At 40.9% G+C, this 19,110-nt stretch overlaps 1 protein-coding gene across 4 annotated transcripts in view; it reads right to left on the reverse strand.

Annotated features, from left to right (window-relative positions):
* Nucleotides 1-19,110, reverse strand: part of srpk2 (SRSF protein kinase 2) — a 71,513-nt gene that overhangs the window by 27,189 nt on the left and 25,214 nt on the right. The window contains exon 1 of one of the 4 annotated variants that reach the window (XM_026175327.1): nucleotides 17,708-18,490. The exons of the other annotated variants lie outside the window; for them this stretch is intronic. Coding sequence (XP_026031112.1) covers nucleotides 17,708-17,745 — 38 coding nt within the window. The 5' untranslated portion in view covers nucleotides 17,746-18,490. Of the gene's footprint in view, nucleotides 1-17,707; nucleotides 18,491-19,110 lie in introns of those variants that run through there. 4 annotated transcript variants of the gene reach the window in all.

A 19,110-nucleotide genomic window follows, 5' to 3' on the forward strand; every position in this document is an offset into this window, starting at 1 on the left:
CAAGGTTTAAAACTACTAATAAACAAACACACACACACACAAAGTAACTACTCCAGAGGGCCAATTTCGGGTCACTTTTGCTGGTCCAAGCCAAAGCAGCAGGGTTGGAATTGTGACATTACAAAAAACAATAATTGCTAAAATAAATTTAATTTGTAGTTCTAAATAAATTCTAAATGCATTTAGGACGTTTTTTACTCACTCTATGTCTCTTCCACGATGTTATTTCTCTCTCCAACAACCTAGGTTACAATTACATTAGCATGTCCAATTATGCAAATTAGGCTATGACGTCATTTAGCGACTTCTAGCGACTTTTAGGACAACCAATAGCGATTTTCCTTACTGAGGAGTTGGCAACACTGGTGCTACACACCGAAAGCGATAGAAGCAACTAAAGAGTCAGGTTTACATGTAAAGTCAATGGAGGAGCGCGATGAAGCGCGACTGCGGGTCCCGCGACAAATCAGAAGCAGATTTGCGTAGCGAAAACGCTTTTCTGTCTGATTCGCGCGAACAATTAGCGCGACTAAAAAATATGCGCTGCATTTTATGTGGTTCATTTTGTGCATTCGCGCTTATAGCATCTGCTGCTCAAGTTGGAAAAATATGAACTCCAGTCTAGTCGCACCACGACAACCAACCAGGTAATGGAGTCACAGCATCAGCAGGGCATGGATACTGATAAACACCTGAGCTACATGACACCAGCTGTTCTCTATACAGAGACAGGAATTAAAAAAAATAAACATACATATGCAACATGCTGGGATTAGACAAAAAAAAACAAAACCTTCACTCACTATTATCAGTGCTAGGAAAAGGGAGTGAAAAATCTGCACTTAATCTTTATTTTTCTTCGGAAGCTTTGCCTTGTAGAGAGCTCGCTGTTTGAATGATATCTCTGGAAAACTGAATTAGACATCAAAGCAGAGGCCAGCAGAAGCCAAAACACTTTGTAGTCAGCATCACCTCACGGTACCTTCAGCATGATCAGATGCTAAAATTAAGGCGAAAAAAAAAAACGAAACAAACCAACAAACACACAAAGCCGTAGCTTGTGAGCCGTTATAAAAATGTGGTCACAGGCAGAGACACATGATGGAGCCTCTTGGTATGTTGCCACGGCAACTGTAGAGCAAGGAGGGGTGGTGAGTTGGTGGTACTCCGGGACTCAAAGCGTTGATGAGATTGGCCAAAACACATGCATGCATACACAGATACACCGTGGCAGCTAAAGGTGACAGATAACTTGGCATTGAAATTTGATTAGTATTTTACAGCTGTCTCTCTCTTACACACGCACACACAAGCAGTCGAAGGCTGTGTCCTTGCAGTAGGATGCTACTTCTTTATCAAAGCAGTCACGTAGAGTGTCGTACATCACATCTATAAGCTCAGTGCTTTTATACGGCCCATCTTGCCATTGGCTGCACAAACACTTAGCCCCCATAACTTTCTGGAGCTGAGCCAGGCAGTAAAAACACAAAGAGCAGAGACGCCAGAGTCTGAAAGACAGGCAGAGGAGAAACCATGACAGAATACAGAAGTAACCAGCAGACAGAAAAAAAACACAAAAACAAGAAACAAAGAAAAAAAAGAATCAGAAAGGTGAGACGAAAAAATAAGGAAGAGAAATAAACAGAGACCGAGAGGCAAAGCAAGAGGCAGACAGCCAGAGGGACAGAAAAGGCAGGGAGACAGTCAAACAGATTATGCAGGCAGTGCAGAGACTGATATGGAGAGACAGATGAGAGACATATAGAAGAAGAAGGTTCAGCAGAGAGAGAAACAGGCAAACATAAGCAGGGACAGAAAAATAGAGGCAGAAAGAGAGAAGAAGGCCGACAACAAGAGAAGTTAATCTGAACAAAATGGAGACATAAACAGAGAAAAACTGAGAGTGAGAAGAGAGCAGCTCAAAGAAAGGAAAAAGACAAACAGCCTTGTCCTTCAACACCAAAATGCAGCTAAAGTCATTACTGCCAAAGACACGCACACTCTGATATTTGTGTGCTTTTTAAGTAAAAAGTGAATTTACACAACATTCTGATCTTTATTTTTGTTATTACTGCCTAAGTTGTCCGTAACATTACTGTAAAACGTCTGTAAACTATGTGCCACATCTGGCATTTTAAATGAGTGACTCTTATCCAATAAGTGTCCAGGGGTATCAGGCCAACCAGTCAGCTGTGATTAGTCTCCTCCCTAAGTTGTTAAAGGTGTCCTAATCAATTTACTTCACTAATTGGCACCAATTTGCACACTAAGACCACAATTTGCTTCCAATTCTACCGCACGTATGGGAAGTAGCTGCTGTATTTTTAGCCCTCATCATTATTTTCCCCTGATACTTTTACTCTGGATGTAGGTTGATTTTCACCCAGATTTCATTTAACATATTTTTGTGTAAACGCAAAAACAGTATGCTGCTGATTTTAAATTAGCCAGTTACTGTGTGGTTTAAAACATCTTTACATCTTTTTAATTCCTTGTGCAATCTCGTTATCGACATACTAGCGCCCAATGCTAATATTATCATTAAAATGCTTTAAAGAACACTCAGTGGATCCCAAATTAAGCTAAATTAGCAGCAATTATTTCACAGTTCCTTGTTACGGTGTTTATCAAACACAGACTGACATTTTTGGTGCTTCTCAAAGAGGTATTAGCCAGAGGCAAATAACAATTACATTTGTTTCAGCAATTATTGTTAACTGGTTTCTTTTACTGAAGCATAACACACATTGTTGTTCATGAAATGGTCACAAAATGGAAAATGCAAAGATTTTTTTCGGGGTCAAATAATCTAAAACAGACTTGTTGACTGTATTGGAGCAATCAGGCTTGCATGTGTAGTCACCGTCCAAATGACCATTATGAGGCAGGAAAAACCCCCTGAGGTTAAAGTCTACAGAAAATAACTTGCAATGAAGAAGAGGATATTAGCATGAGAAAAATGGCACACAGCATGGGGGAAACAATTTACAGAGCTTTTTGAATGAACTGTGTCATTATTAAAATGCATTTTAAATGATAAAAATGCAGGAAATAAATAAAAATAAATAAATTCATGTTTTTGAAGTTTTCGGTGCATGTTTCTGTCTCCAGTAACTGTCTGTTCTAGATGATTGCCTTGTATTAATATCACAGATTTACTGTCATGTGAAACAGTTTTTATGTATCGGGACTGTGCCACCTCTATGTCTTATCCTGATAATTCCTTTATTGGGACAAACTTCAGGCTCAAAACTCTCTTTTTCTAACTCTATTCTGGAATTACGTTTTTCTGAAAAATGTTCATTTGAAAGTATATCTAAGAACATCACATTCAATCTAACTTCTTTTGTTATTATGGGTTAGTAGAGGTGGTAGGAGGTGTACAGTAATCACATGAAAGTAAGAACCGGCATGGTTTGACATATGGCATTCTGATTGTTAATTTTAAATGTTCAATTGCCCTTTCATTTTTGAGCTTGGTGCATTTAAGCAGTACTGTAAAGGTTTCGGACCATTGTTCTTACCCCCACTGCAAGCATACCACTTACTTGTTAAGTAACTGTATATTGTAAGAGGTGCTGCTGCTGACTATCAGGATGACAAGGGCGTGTCTCAGTGCAATGTGGGAGAAGCAGCCTTTTGTGCGGTATATGTATTTTTGTGTTCGTATAAAAGAGGACGGTTGTATGTTTGTTCTGCTGAGCCCTACTCGCCACTCCTGCAGTAATTCATGCTTTAAACAGGGCATTATATGCAGTTTTCTGTGAAGTTTCTTTATTCTGTTCAAATACATCTGACTATATAGCACAGGCTGGGGCAGGAGTCCTTAAGGTTATAACCCTGTACTGTGGAGGTAAATAGGTGCAGAATTTGCCTCGCATCCTTCAACATTTTGTTACGTGTGCGAACATGCCCAGACTGCTTCCTGACATCCTCACCCAAGTGAATGTGTGTGTGTGTGTTCATGAGAACATATTTGAGCCCACTAGGAAATGCACAGCCCTTTTTCAGTCTCAGCATTTCCACACTCCCACCCTACAATGGCATTTATAGAGCCAGTGTTACATTTTCAACAGCCCAGTGCACTGGATCCAGTGTGATTTATCCAGACATCAGTTTACAATTGAATTTACTAAAGAAAACATTTCAATACGCACCACTACTGACGTACACATCGATTCAAATTTTGTTCTGGCCTAAAACAACACTGTAAAAAAAATTACACTTTAATTTATCATTAAATAATAATAATAATAATAATAATACTATCCTGTTGGTCACTTCTAGCAACAACAGATCTTGATGCTAGTGTCTGAGCTCCATTACACCTTTCTCCTATTTGAAAAACTCCACAGGTAGGTGACTGAAACTGGGATTCCACCAAACACTCTTTACCAATTGTGAAGCAACTTTCCTGCCAGTAAATTCCCCATCATACCACAAATTGCCAACATGTCTGAGCATATTTACAAAAATATAAGGTGAAACCTCGCCCAAAGACAGCAGAGATAGCATGACACATTAGCTTAATATTAGCTCACTGACCAGAAAAGAAAAAAGCCAGAAAACAAGAATTTTCTCAACCTCCCTTCCTTTAAGCCCTGATCAAGTTTAATTTTGAATATTTAAAAATAAGTTCAGGTATACCAGTCAACAAGATATTTAAGTCTAGACTCAAGAGTTCCTTGAGCACTGTATGTTGTAACCAGTGTATAAATTGTCAAATATGTGCCAGTATGAAAACTTTTATCACAGAGTTTTTCATCTGAAATTGCTGCTGGAAAGTTAATGACCCCATCAGTTTCCTTTTTTTAAACTTCAGTATGCAAATAATATCAACCAGAACTTCATACGTACACAAATAACGCTTGCAAAATGTAACAAGTAACTAACTTAACTAAAGTAAAATTGAAGACTTTGCTAAACAAACTGTGTAAGATATGAAAGTGAAGCCTCACAAGAAACAATTTAGATAATTGGTATATAAAATAAGAGAAAACAAATGTGTATTTTTTTTCTCTTTTTTCCTCATTTTTTGTATAATAAATGTCTCTCGATGGGATTTTAATGAATGTTTATGTGATACAATATTTAAATGAAACAAAAAGAGGAATATCAAACAAAAACAGTTAAAACCTGGTGCTTTAAATCTGCTTCATACCAAAGGCTCCTTACTAAAACTCTTCAACTTTAGTTATCTGCTTTAGACCTGATAAGACACCAGATACCATCTTTCAGTCTGCTGAGTCATCAGTTAGATCAGTGAGTCATTAGAATACAATCAGCGTCTGCGATTGTGAGAAAATATTTGAGAATCCATCTCAAGAGTCTGTACACTTTGGTATTTGAGCTGATAGTTCGTATTTATTGTGCTCCCATTTGAAAGGTTTGAGGCAACTTTCAGCAATGTGTGAAAATGACGTCAATGTTTCTGCCTACCCAGTCTTGGACTTATTTGTTCTTGCTTTTCTTTTCACAGAGACACCTTAACTAGTTTCCATTGGATTCCAGCCCTTGCACGTTGGGTGTTTTTGTTGCCCAATGGATTGTACATTTACTTATTTATGTTATAGTTTGTAAGCAAGCCCTTTATTTATTAAGGCTGATAACATGAGTACAAAAAAAACAAGGGAAAGTGAACAGGGACGAAAACTAAACTGAAACCTAAACTGGATAAAACTAACCTATGACAGCTGTGACAAAAGATATGAACATGATTCAGGGCAGGCGCACGCGAGATGCTATAAGGAAAAAACATGAACATGGAACATGAGCATGACCTGGGACTTATAAATCAGGAATTATAGAAGAAACAAAAAGCTAGAAAGAAACTCAACTAAATCCTCACTAACAATAACAAAAACTTCACATGTTCCCAATATAATAAGAAATGAAAATACAAAATAAACTGAAAATGCTGGGTCACAGACGCAGCCCGTGACAGGTACTTTTTACACACGTATTGCATTTCAGAGAAATATGCATTGTATTTTTTCTTTTTTACTTGACAAATTGTAATTAAATAATACAACAGATAAAGTATTTCTAAACTACGATATAATCATTCTGAGCACTTCTTCAACAATGAAAAATATGTGACATTCAAAAATAAAAGAGTGAAGGGTAGAGCGCCTCTTTAAAGCAATGTCATACATTTTTGTCACTTAAATAATCTTTTTATTCTTTTTAATAATTCTAATAGCCACAGCCAAAAGACTATACATTACACCTTCCTCCACACTGCTCGCTGCCTTTTGATTGGCCAGTTTGATTGCTTCAACAGCACGTCTTTTGAGACTTTCTAACCTGGAATCCCCCCTACCAATTATTAATGACCACCACAATCATTGCTAACATGTCTCTGACCACTGAGAAGTCGCACGAAACAGCTGACCACTCTCGACTGCAAACTTGATGACTCATCCTTAAACATATCCCATTATCACCAAGGTAACAGGTATATTCCTTAGCAACAAGAACACAGTTCTCTACTTTCAAAACGATAAGGCGTGGGTTTGAGACCGCAGGTGTCCTTCAGCTCTGCTTATGCATTCCATTGGTGGCATCTCTACCTCTGATTGATTCATTGTTCATCTTTCACTCTCTCCTTCTCAGCCCGTGTTGGCAAGACCGCTGACTCATTCTCTCCTCTCCTCCGGAGGATCTGTCTGAGTGCAGAACTTAGATCTCACCGCTATTTTCAGGATGAGTCCTGACGTCACTGGCTGCACTTCCCCCACATCACAATCTCTGGCTCTAGCACGTTATAACTTTGCAGGATCCTGTTTTGTACCACCAGCCGTGCAGTATTATTAAGGTGCCTTCTGTGCATGTGGCTTCTGCCCAAACTATGCAACTTCTTCAGGAGGAGCTAACATGACAAATCAACAAGACAAAGAACAGACACAAAGCAGCCCATCAGCTCGCAAGCATTTTAAAAAAGCACCAAGCAGATTTACAGTAATGCTCCTGATGCTGCTTTTTTTAATTCTGTGCGCTTCTTGTGAAAATCTGGCCTATTTTATATTTATGCCACTTAAGATTTGTATCACCAACTATTATTCCCAGAGCTTTTGTGCAACTTAAAAAACTTAAAATTTCTTCACATGGATCAGTAAAAGTAGCTTGGTAAAGATGTCAGCACTGACGCAATTTGAAAAACATACAATATCTTAAAGAATCTATGTGCTTTCCATAAACCAAAAAAAGACAGACACACTGCTATGTGCTCTCTTTCTGTCATTCTGGGCAAAAGCATCAGCTAAGTAGCCATCACTTGAGATGTAAGCCATAATTTGGTAACATCTCCTCTAATGGGTTTGCTATTTTGTGCTCTTCTGTCCATATTTAATCAAAACACCACAGCTGTCTATGAATAAACACTGAACCCCTGTGCCACAGAGTTCAAGTCCCATCAATTTATACTCACTAAACTAGCTGCTGGTAAAATTCCCCAGAGGGAGCTGATGGATACACGACCACACACACATTACATCCGCTCTATGCTAGAGCACATACATGAAGTAGAGCGTGCACAAACAGTATACACACAGGCACAAATGCAGACCCACACAAAGATGAAAGGCAACAAAATCCAGCAAACAGAATCAATGCAAATGCCGTACGGTGCACATATGCAGTGATGTTTGGTCACCAGAACACATTTGCAGCATTGAGTGTCTGTGGCTGCATGGAAAATTCTTTGACTTGGAATAAAATTTGCATTGAAAACAGAAACACTGCTATGTGGCTGGAGAGTTGACATACACATGCGTGTTCACACAGACGGCAGAGTGACACGGCTTTACTGCTATTTCCCTAACACAACGATCAAAATGTTCACCTCCCTAAAAACATCAATTTCATTAACATTTTGTCTTTTTGTGCATCAGATGTATATTTTCTGCAACATTTTATTTGAACTGAAAACTATTAGTCTGCTGCTCAGTTCAAAAACATCCAGCCACATGTTTTGCACACAGAGCTTCTGGGTACTGTATCTGCTGTAGCTTCAATTCAGCAGCACATGCTGAATGCTCTCTACAGCGCATTTACTTACTCTGCGTTCTATATTAAACATTCCAGTGACGACAGCCAGCCACAAAGCCCCTTATTGTGGAGGTAAAATCCGCCCCCAGCAAGTGATAGCATCAAAAGAAAGAAGAAGCTATGTGCATGTATGTAAAACACTACTACAGCACTGTAGGCACAGAGCACAGGGACAGAGGCAGCATGTGTGGGTTGCGTCACCAACCAGACTAACATATTAGCTGGCTGATGCTACTGACAGATGACACATATGTTGGTATTGGAAAATAGGTTGTTCATCATGAGACATTTTAAACCCTAATAGAATATATAATAGAAAAAAAGGCCTGTGGTAAATTTGCCCAACAGATCAACTTGAACTCTACTATTCCCAGTAAGAACCACAGCTGGTTTACACGTCTCTACAATTACAAACCTTTTAGGCATAGCAAGTTTGACAATATTAGCAAAGATGAAATGGCTCCGTCAGCCAAAAGAAGCAGATCATTATTAATGTCAAGCTGCTGCTACATAGGATGAATTTGCTCTTTTTTCTCTCTGAAAAGTCAGAGTGTCAAAGATAAAAAATACATCTTTTTGGGTTTAATACCCTACAGCTTTTTCCCAAAAATATAAATTAAGGAATTAATAATGACTTAAAAAGATATTTACTGTCCCTCCACAGCCTGCGTATCACTCACATGGAGCTTTACTCGTTAAAAATTGCCCCATCTTCAACTAGGTAACAGTACACGAGGCACAAGAGGTAATATGTTCCCATTTTATGGTTCGATGTGGTTAGACGGTTTTCTTGGTCTCGAATTCCTCATATTAGTTTAAATCATATCTCATCCATAAAGAACAAAAATCACAGCTTCTTAATTATTATACAATAGCACACTGGAAAAGCAGAGGTGTGATAAGATTCACATTTGAATGTCAAAAGGATGTCTCATAAATAGCAGTGATCACCTCGCTCTCTCTGGTATGACATATCCAAGCCTGCTTGCAGTTCCCCACTAATGAAATGACAGTTCAAATCAGCCTAATGAATGCAAAGACAAACACGACTGCACTAAATGAAAACCACAAACAAAGCTGAGCTGGGAAAAAACGCTGCAAACTTCCACGTTTTGTAAGAGATATTAATTTTTTAAGTATTTCTATATCACTCTGGAAAGAAACCCACTGCAGAAAATGTTTATTTAATGTGCAACAAAATTAAAGCACACCTCAAAGGCTTTATGGACTCAATTTGTTGTCCTAAATACACTGATCTGGCACAAAGAAAGAGAGACTTGATATTTTATCAAGCACGAAAAGCCAACCAAATCCTTATATTTGAGTTATTAAGTTATTAGTAATTTATTAGATTAGTAGATTAAGATTATGGCAACTGTTACAGCTATTTTTAAAAAAAAAGAATTTAAATATTTTTAACCAGTCCTACTGTTCTGGCTTTATAAATGTGTAGATGCAAATCCTGACAGTCGCACATGAATGATTTGGTCTCTCTGCATTGAATTTTTGTCTTATTGTTATTCTGGGACCAAAGCAAAGCTTCTGATCTCTCCTTGTCAGTCATCTTCCCATTTCTGTGTGTGAAAAAAACACTCACTCAACACGGAGCCCGTGCAAAGATACAAATCATTATTTAGCCAAATAATTCTGTCAATCCAGCTGGCCTTTATCACTTCCTATTACTCATTCTTTTCCACTTTACATGTTTTGTTGTTTTTTTTTTAAATAAAATATTAAATAAAAGACCTTAATCTGGAAACTTAGCCATACAAACTAAACCCCAGAATTTAGCCCATTAGTTCTGTCAATCTAGCACCCATTAGACACATTTTTATTCCCCTTCTACCTGTCTCGGAGGGCTCTGTGGCGCAGCCGGAGCGCACAAAGAGCCAGACCCCATCTCTTCTTAGTGGCAGGACATGAGCTAAACTCCATAGGACAAGTTTGAGAGATGGACGAATGGCTGAACAGAGAAAACAGCTCCAGCCTTCAGCTGCAGACTCACAGAACAGCAGTAGATGGACAAGACGAACCAAGCCTTGAATTCCAGCACAAGTCACATGGGGTTGTGACACCCACCTGCTAAGATGCCATCTCAGTGCTCATCTGGTTGGGGAGTATGTGAGCACATAGCCACTGAAGCAAAAACATACCATAACACAGACTAAGCTACATCTATTATGTACAGCTGTGTTTTCAGATCATGTAACACAGATATCACAAATGCAACGCTGATGACCGATTACCATATCTTCATCCTCATCACTATTACAAACAAATGAAAATACACTGTAATATCAATTAAGATACTAAATAGTAATAGTAATTACATAGTAATAACATGAGTTGAACGTCTGTCTATTAGTATACCAGTGTATCTGGTGACAATGGTTTCCTAACCCAACCCTGCTTTCACTTTTTAATTAAAAATAATGATCCATGTGGGCTGCCCCTTGGCCAGACTGGCTATCCATATAAACAAACTAAATTTAGAATTGATTACACAACTAAAATAAGCAGTTTAATATATACAGATATGCAGTTATCACATGACTGAGATAACAGGAGGTTTCTAAAAAAAAACAACCCAAAAAGTAAAGAAAACACTGATTATTATCAGGTTATTGGTTTAGTAATTTTCTTCTTATATAAAACAGAGTATTACCTTGTTATTATGGGGAGTGTTGCATTTACTTTTCAGATAACTAAAGAGAATATTCATAACAACTACATGCCAAGTTTACCACACCTGCTTCTAGCAGAGTGTGCCAGCACCAACAGGAAGACACAAAACCTACAGGACTGGATTACAAGACCTGGATCTATTCTGGATCTGACATCCACTCAGAATAACATCCAGTTCATTAAGTTTTCTTTGCAGCTTTCAGTTAAAGGTGGGGCAGGTAGTTTACAGGCACATACAGTCATATGGAAAAAAAAAAGTTTCCACAAGACGCTACGCAGTCCTGTGAAAAAGTAACCCAATGATTCAGTAGCTCATGGAGCTGATTACAGCCAAACTAACCTGATTTGTCTTCTGTATGACTTTATCAGTCTCTCACTTCATTGTGGAGGAATTCTGTTCTGCTCTACAATGTTGCTTCAGTTCATTGAGCTTTGCAGATGTTTGTTTATGTTCACAATTTGAGAAGTAGCTCATCTGTTGAATGGCACCAGACGGAGTATCCGTCCCTCCCCACAATGACCCTCGGCCTCCAAGATCCTGTCACTGGTTCACCACTAATCCTTCCGTGGACCACATTTAATAGATACGGACCGCTGCAGACCGGAACACCCCACAAGAGCTGCAGTTGTGGAGATGCTCTGACCCAGCCATCACAATATACCCCTTCTCAAATTCCCTCAAATCCTTACACTTGCCCTTTTTTCCTGCTTCTAACACGTCAACTTTGAGGACAAAATGTTCACTTGCTCCCTAACATATCCCACCCACTAACACGTGCCACAATGAAAAGATAATCAATGTTATTCACTTCGCCCGTCAGCGGCCGTAATGTCACGGCTGATCGGCGTAACTTGCAGCAACACACAAAAACGCAATAAAAATATCACAAAGATCTTTTCACTGCTGAAAGGTCAGCTATTAACCTTTTTTATATCAATACAATATACTGATACTTGTTGTATCAGTACAGTATCACTGATATGAAATGCAGGATTATATGGAATCTTTGGTACACGGTTCAGAGCTGAATAACACCCCCCAACTCGGTGCTGATGCAGGAAAAAAATAAAAAATTCAAACAAGTGCTGCAGGTCAGGAAGACACAACAGCTGAACAGTGTTCTCAGACACAACAGATGAATGTTGTTCACAGTTATGCAGCCGACGCGTGACTCAATCCCACAGGGCAGCGTTGAGGATTGGGTGAACTGCGTGAATACAGGTTTGTGTGTTTGTGTGACTCTATCAGGGGACCAAAAAAAAAAAAGTGGTACCTTCAAAAGCAAGCCCGCTATCTTTTCACACGCATGCATATGGTAAGCCACACAAACAAACACGCAGAGCACAAACAGGCTATTATCATTCCACTGCTTCAGCGCTGCAGCATCAGCGGAGATTAGTCCTCCGGTGACCTAGCATTACCCAGCACACTGCGCAAATCTGCAGAGAGCCATCTATCTTCTCCCTCCATCTCTCCTCGCCTCTCATCCTTCCCTCCCCCCCCTTCCCCAATCATCTTTATCTATCCGAGCCCCTCTCTCCTGAGGATTCTGCCGTCCTGTTTTTTTGCTCTCTGTCTCTATCCTGGTCTCTTTCTCCAGAGTTCTCACTCTGGCTTTATCATCTTTATAATTCCTCTGCGGGATCATCTCTCTCCCAGGGCTATCGTCGTACCATGTCTCTCCACTCGCCAACCCCCCAAACCCTCCAAGAATCTCAAACTTTTCCCTACTCTCTCCTCCATGTCCCCCCCTCTCTCATTCTTCCTCCATTTCACCCATTTCTGCTGAGTATAACTTACAGTGTCGTAGCAGTAAAATCGACTCCAGGAAGACTAATATGCTGATGGCAGATAGCTGTGAACTAATGAGAGGGAAAGGCCCTGTAGCTGCATGCTAACTATCTGCACTGCAGCTTGAGACGTTTTACAGTAAGATAGGGGATGTAAAGAAAAATGTTCTCCCTCGTCTTTTTCTGTTTCTCCTTCAGCAGGGACCTGTATCGTTATGGAACTACAGTGAATCGGCACTGTTAGTGCTGCTCGTTAGAATTAAAGGAGAGCAGGTTGCAGTAAACAATATATTAGCATTTCAAAAATATCATTTTGCAATTACAGGAAAGACCAAAGCAATATTTATTATCTCTCCCAATTAAAAAAAGCGTGTAGTTAAAGAAACAAAGAAGATCAAAATGTATAAGTAGCATTTTATTGCAACTGTATCTGTTAGTTACAGTTTCAAGTTTGCAGGAAAGAAACAGTCAACCTAACAGTTATGAAATATATAATAAGTGATGCACAACATCAGGTTCCAACAGGAAAAAAAAAAAAGACCAGAATCAACTTAACAGATGGCAGAGGGAGGTATAGAGCAGAAAAGTGAGGAATAGAAAGGACGAGAGATTGAATAGAAGGGCAAGAATGAGGCTTGGAAAAAATAGAAAGTGGAAAGAGTGGGTGATTTGAAAGGACCAATTAAAGGCCTGCAGGGAAGACTGGAATGTTGTGTGTGTAAACATATTGAGTCAACAGGGACTAGGGACTGGACACACACACACACACACACACACACACACACACACACACACACACACACACACACACACACACACACACACACGAGCAAAAGGAAGTCAAGCCAGTTAAAATGCATTTCTGCTGGTTGTCATGTGGATTTAAGGGAAAACGGTCCCACTTTCTTTAAAGCAGAACAAAAACAGTTTCGGTGGTAATTTTTTTTGTGAGCAATTTGCCAAAACTAGTGGAAAAAGAAAATGTGCTTTTGTTAGAAGTGAAGATAAACAAACGCGGAAGCCTTTGTGCTTGGGAAAAGCGTGAGCTCATAAAAGCTTTTCCAGAAGTGTAGGTGTGTGTTTTCAGGGTAAACATGTATTTATTTTGCTTACATTTCCATATACAAGGCGTTAATTAATAATCAATAAGTAATTTAAGTTTCATCCCAGAGCACTGACAGCATCATCCTATCATGCATCTACTGGTGCCGCTACACGACCTTTGAACCTACACTGTAAATCCTACTGAGGATCTCTCACCGGATCAGATGCCCAAGTCCAGATCACATGACCACTGGTGATCGACTTACTACTTGTGAGGTATCTTATTCCTTTCTGCTGCATGTTTGACTCAGTGATTCCTATTGCTGATTAACCGCATAGGACTTCAGTACACGAGGTGGAAATTCCCAGAGTTATTCTGCAGTGCAGAGCTTTGACTGTGCAGTCAGGTTAGACTAGTTTGCAAGGGCTGAAAACTTCATGGTAGTTTCTGTGGGTGTGCATGTAGCAGACACTGTTATTTACATTTGCAATATCACCAAAAGCCCTCAGAGGGACAGGAGAGATTGCATGCATGAGATTCCTCTTCCTCCTCTTCCATCTGTCTCACACTGAAGGCAGGAAAAAGAAAAAATAAAGAGGTGGAAAGAGAGAAAGTAAAATGTAATCTTATGTTTCTTTTCAGCCATGAGCGAGGGGCAGGTGGTAATGGAGGGCAGACGGGCAGGGCAGGGGGCTAGTTTACGAGCTAGCTCCCTGACACGCTTCATTAGCTATTGTCATGTTGCGCCACTGGTATGCCTGCACGTGTGCTCGCGCGCCCCGTTTCTGGGTCGGACTAAAGAAGATGGTGGAGGCCATGTAGGCCAGCCAAAGCTGCATACTCTGCGAGAATGCGATAGCTGCTGAATGTGATGCCTGTCTGCTGCATAGGCCCGGCTTCCTGACCGGTTGGACGCATTCCAGCGCTGCATCCTCGGCAGCTCTTTCTGACCTATTCTTCTAACTCGGGCAGTCTGAAGGAAAGCAGGAAAGAGGCTGCTCAGACCATCTGGTTGTAACTAGCATAACCAGTAAGCTGTGTTTCAACCTGTGACAAGCAGATATAAAATATATACTTGCATTGTGTGGATGCCGATTAATGAAAAACCAGCTACACAATCGCATTCTAATTGGGTGTAGCCTAAGAAGCACATCATGCTTTCGAAGCAGGTATGTGGCATTTACAACAACACAACTGAGTGTTGTTGTAATCGCACCAAGAGTTTAACGTTTCAGTAACTGTTCCTCTCAACAGCTACGAAAATTACACGAACCTCAAGCCAGCCTTTGAAAGCCTTTAAACTCTTGACCTTTGGCTGTTTATTTATTCAACTTGTGTTTAATCCCAAGAAAGTCTTCTAAGGATGTAAGCCCTTAACCCAGCAGCATCCGTTATTATGACCTAAAATGACGTGCCGTCACCCTTCACAAAGTTGCTTTAAGCTGCTCACACGCAATAAAGACGTCAAAACACTTAAATATCCTCAAACGGGCACACACATGCACACAAATACACACACACTTCTCGTCCTCCATCCATCTCCACTATGCCTCAAGTGCTAAGTTACACAACAGGGATCGTCTTCCTAGTGCAGCGTCTCCAGGAGAAATTTGTCACTGCACTGCTTCTTGCTCTTTTCAGGCCAGACGAGTCCATCCGTTTAGCTTAACACACATCAAATCCACTTATTGTGACAAACATATCACTGCACATCCCGAATGAAAAGCACCCCACAACAGTGTGTGCATGCATGTGTGTATGGTTTCATGGCATCTGGGGCACAGATGGTGTTATAGTCAAAGAAACTGAGCTGATTTGTCTCACAAAAAAAGCTAAACATAGATTCTGAAGTTCACTTGACCTTAAAATACAGTCCCCTAATAAAGTGCAAAATAAGTCAAACTTCCACACTAGTTCATGTTCACATATGGGGTTAGAAAATAACCAATATACTAATTTCAATCATTACTGCATGTCAGCAGAGTCCAATAATCAAAGCTATTCATATTCAGAGAGAAAACTCAGAAAAGCAGCAAAACTTCACAGCTATGAGTGTGAAATGATTGTCACTGCAGCTCCATGTAATCAATGGCTGACTGAAAACACTTGGTTTTTGCCCATCTGACAAAAAAAACTATATTTCGCATGTGATTAAATAAAACCCTACTTTAAGAGAAAAGTTATTAAAATATATCTTTATAACAATTCTGCTCATTTCTGTTGGGGAAAGCAAGAAAAAATTCTTTGGATGTCAATTTTCTTGTTTATATGCAGAACCTCTACAGAACTACAGCTCTGGTCATAGGAGATGCTTGCAGGAGTTAAAGGAGGCAGCAGTGCGTGCATGAGTGCAACTCTTTGGCGTTACCTGCCGTGGAACAAGAGACTGCTGCATTATTCTTGATTACAGAGAGACTGCTGTGACCCAAACAATGGAGGTAGGAAAATAAAAACTGGACAGAGTAATGAAAGCTGTGATACTGTACATTTGGAGAACCCAAGGTCAGGAAGCAGAATTTATTTGTTTAGATGCTATAAATATGACGGTTTACATGCACATATTCACTTTTATCACCAGCCTATCGTATGTGTGTGTGTGCATCTGATGCCATTTATCAATTTAGTTTGTGAGACCAGTAAAAAGCCACTCTCCTCTGTGCCCAACTGCCCATGTAATACTGCCTGATATTGTTACTGCCCATTTACTTTAGCCCATCTACGTGCCGACTGCGCCATATGTTTTAAGTGTGCCAGTCTGGGACCTGGCACCAAGTTGTGTGGATGGCAGTGGCTCTGCCTGATCGTACTTGGCACGGCATCACTAGCTACCTGAGTCATCCAGTCTGCCTGCTCCTGCCCCCCAGCAACTGTCAAATCGAGCTCTTTCCGCTCTTTTCTGCACAGTCAAAATGGGAATGTGGACCTCTCCCGATTAGATCTGAATGGATATATGTTCTCATGCATTCAGTTAAAAAAGGAAAAGAAAAAAAAAAGCTTTTGCAAAGGTTCGCTTTTAGTTTGACTGCTTGGAAACTACCAATAAACTGAGCTTTTGCTCCCAAACATTTCTCTCATCTTTACTTCCAGAACTACGCAATCAAGACTGGCTTTAAAAACCGGGATTACCTCAGTAGCCCTAAACAAACCAACATACCAACAAACAAAAAAAGCACTGTGTTCACTTTGATCCTGTGGGGTGACTAATTAGGTACGAATAGGTACAAATTATTAAAGAGGGCACAATCTTGACTGAACGAGGGTGAGATAAGGAATGCTTAGCCCTGATGCATGTAGCTGTCATTCAGCGTAGTGTATCCTATCCTGGCAATTAGAAAAATGTACGGTGTGCGAGTTTCTGTGTATTCAATTAGCCAAGGTGTACCATGTCACTGATAATGCCTGGTGACCTTGCTATTAACACTCATCATTACTGTTTGGTGATTTGGTATGTATATTTACAATGAATTTGCAGTTCATCAAATTATGATTAAGCTGCCTGGGTGTGAGTGTGTTTTGCAAAGAGGTTGTGTTGTGTCCGAAGGAGCAATCGATCGGGAATATTATGCACTAAGGTGCGTCATGTGGTTATCTGTTGTCTCGCACTGCTGCTGAGATGCATTGCTGCTGCTGCTGGCCGTGCTGATGTTGACGTGTGTTGACACTCTTGCTGTGTAAGCTCTGAGCTCAAGCACCACAAAGAGACTGCGTGTGTTCGTATGTGCATGTATTGTTGTCACATAGGAAATGTTACGGCCTCGGAAGGCAGCGTGAGCTCATGCATCTGTCTACAACAGTGTGTGTGTGATCGAGATGTGTTATGTACTGTACATGCTCATATGTGCATGCAGAAAAGGACGCTCTGTTGAAATGTTACAGAACCATGCAACAATAAACCGTTGCATTTTTCGCCCTGCTACAGTAACTGCTTAGTGACCCAGACAATAGAAGGAACCAAGGCTGAAGGAACGGAGACAGAAACAGAAAGAGAAACAGAGAGGAGACAAAACATGGAGGTGCTGAGGGGGATGGTGGTGGTGGAAGAGGCTCGTGGGAAGAAACAAAACGACATGCAAACTAACATATCGAGGCAAAATGAGAACAGTAATGAGAGAGGGAAGGAGGAAGATGAGGTGTTACCTTTCAGGGGACGAGGATTTCTCCGAGTTCACGGACATGAGCGGTGCCTGTTAGCCGCTCTCTGGCCGAGGGACCACAGGAGACGGCGAAATGGAACAGAAAGCTCCTTTTTCCCCCACACCTCTTGTTTTTTTGCTCTTCTCTATCACCCCCGGTTGTTTGTCTGAGTAAAGGAGAGGAGAGGGTTACTGCCTCCCCTCCTTCTCCTCCTTCACGTCTTTTTCCTCCTCCTCCTCTTCCTGCTCTTCCTTCCTCTCTGTCTTATGTCCTCTCACTCTAAAGAGAAGAAAGGATGGGGGACGAGGCTCCACAGAGGGCGATAAAAGAGCAGCTACTGTGCAGTGCACAGTCTGTGTGTGTCTGCCTATGTCCCTGTGTGTGTGTGTGCGAGTTGAGAGAGAGCAGCAATGTCAGTCAGGCGCCCCTCCTCATGTCTGAGCCTCCTTCCTCCCTCCCTTTCCTTCCTTCCTTCTCCTCCTTCACCTTGCCTCTCTCTCTCTCACTTTCCCTCCTTTAACTGAAGCACCTTTTTTCTTGTCTCCCTCTTTTCTTTGTTTCCTTCCTCTCTGGTGTCGCTGGTTGAACCGGGTGATGAAATCTATTCACAGGCTCTCGATCCACAGCGTGTCTGTCTCTGTCGATGCATTTCACCCTTTCCTCTCTGTCTAGCTGGCTCTGTCAGGCCTTCTGCAGCTCTGCACAACAACAGAGCCCAGAGCAAGGCGGAGCATTCCACTTTCTGCGCAGGCAGAGGGGGAGTTGGCTTGTCACACTGACAGAAAAATGAATGCACTTCTCCTTGAGGCATACCCTCCTCCCCCGTTTTCCTCTATTACATAGTCCAGCCCCTCTCTCTATCGCTCTCACAGTCTTCCTCTGTCTCTCTCTCTTTCTCTCTCAATTGCCTTATTACAACATCCTGTATCTCAGGGCAACACAGCACAGATCCCCCCCCCACACACACACACACACAAAATCTGGCATCTTTTCTCAATTTCTCTAAACCTAATTTCCACCTCTGTTTTTTTCTTGCTCGTAAACGTGCGCCTCGTACTTTTCTGCCCTCTGTGTGCCATCTCTTGGGGCAGATGGGTCTGCTTCTACATGAGTGAACAGCTCACAGAGAGGTAGCCAGAGGGTGCGCCATGATGGGGGGTCTGTGTCTTTCTCCCAATCTGACCTCAATATTGCTGTGTGGGTGTGTGGAGAGATGCGTGCACGAGTGTATGCAGGCTTGAAGGGACATTCTGGGGCTTATTTGGCTGATTAGTCATTAATCATAAAACTGCTTGCAGTTTACACTGTCTGTATGAAACGACACTGACTTGTTTGGGCTTATATCCATAAAGTGTTTAAAATGAAGAGAGATTCTGATGGATTATTCAGCTGCGATGTGTTGTTCT

This window comes from Astatotilapia calliptera, chromosome 7, assembly GCF_900246225.1.
Source record: "Astatotilapia calliptera chromosome 7, fAstCal1.2, whole genome shotgun sequence".
Lineage (NCBI taxonomy): Eukaryota > Metazoa > Chordata > Actinopteri > Cichliformes > Cichlidae > Astatotilapia > Astatotilapia calliptera.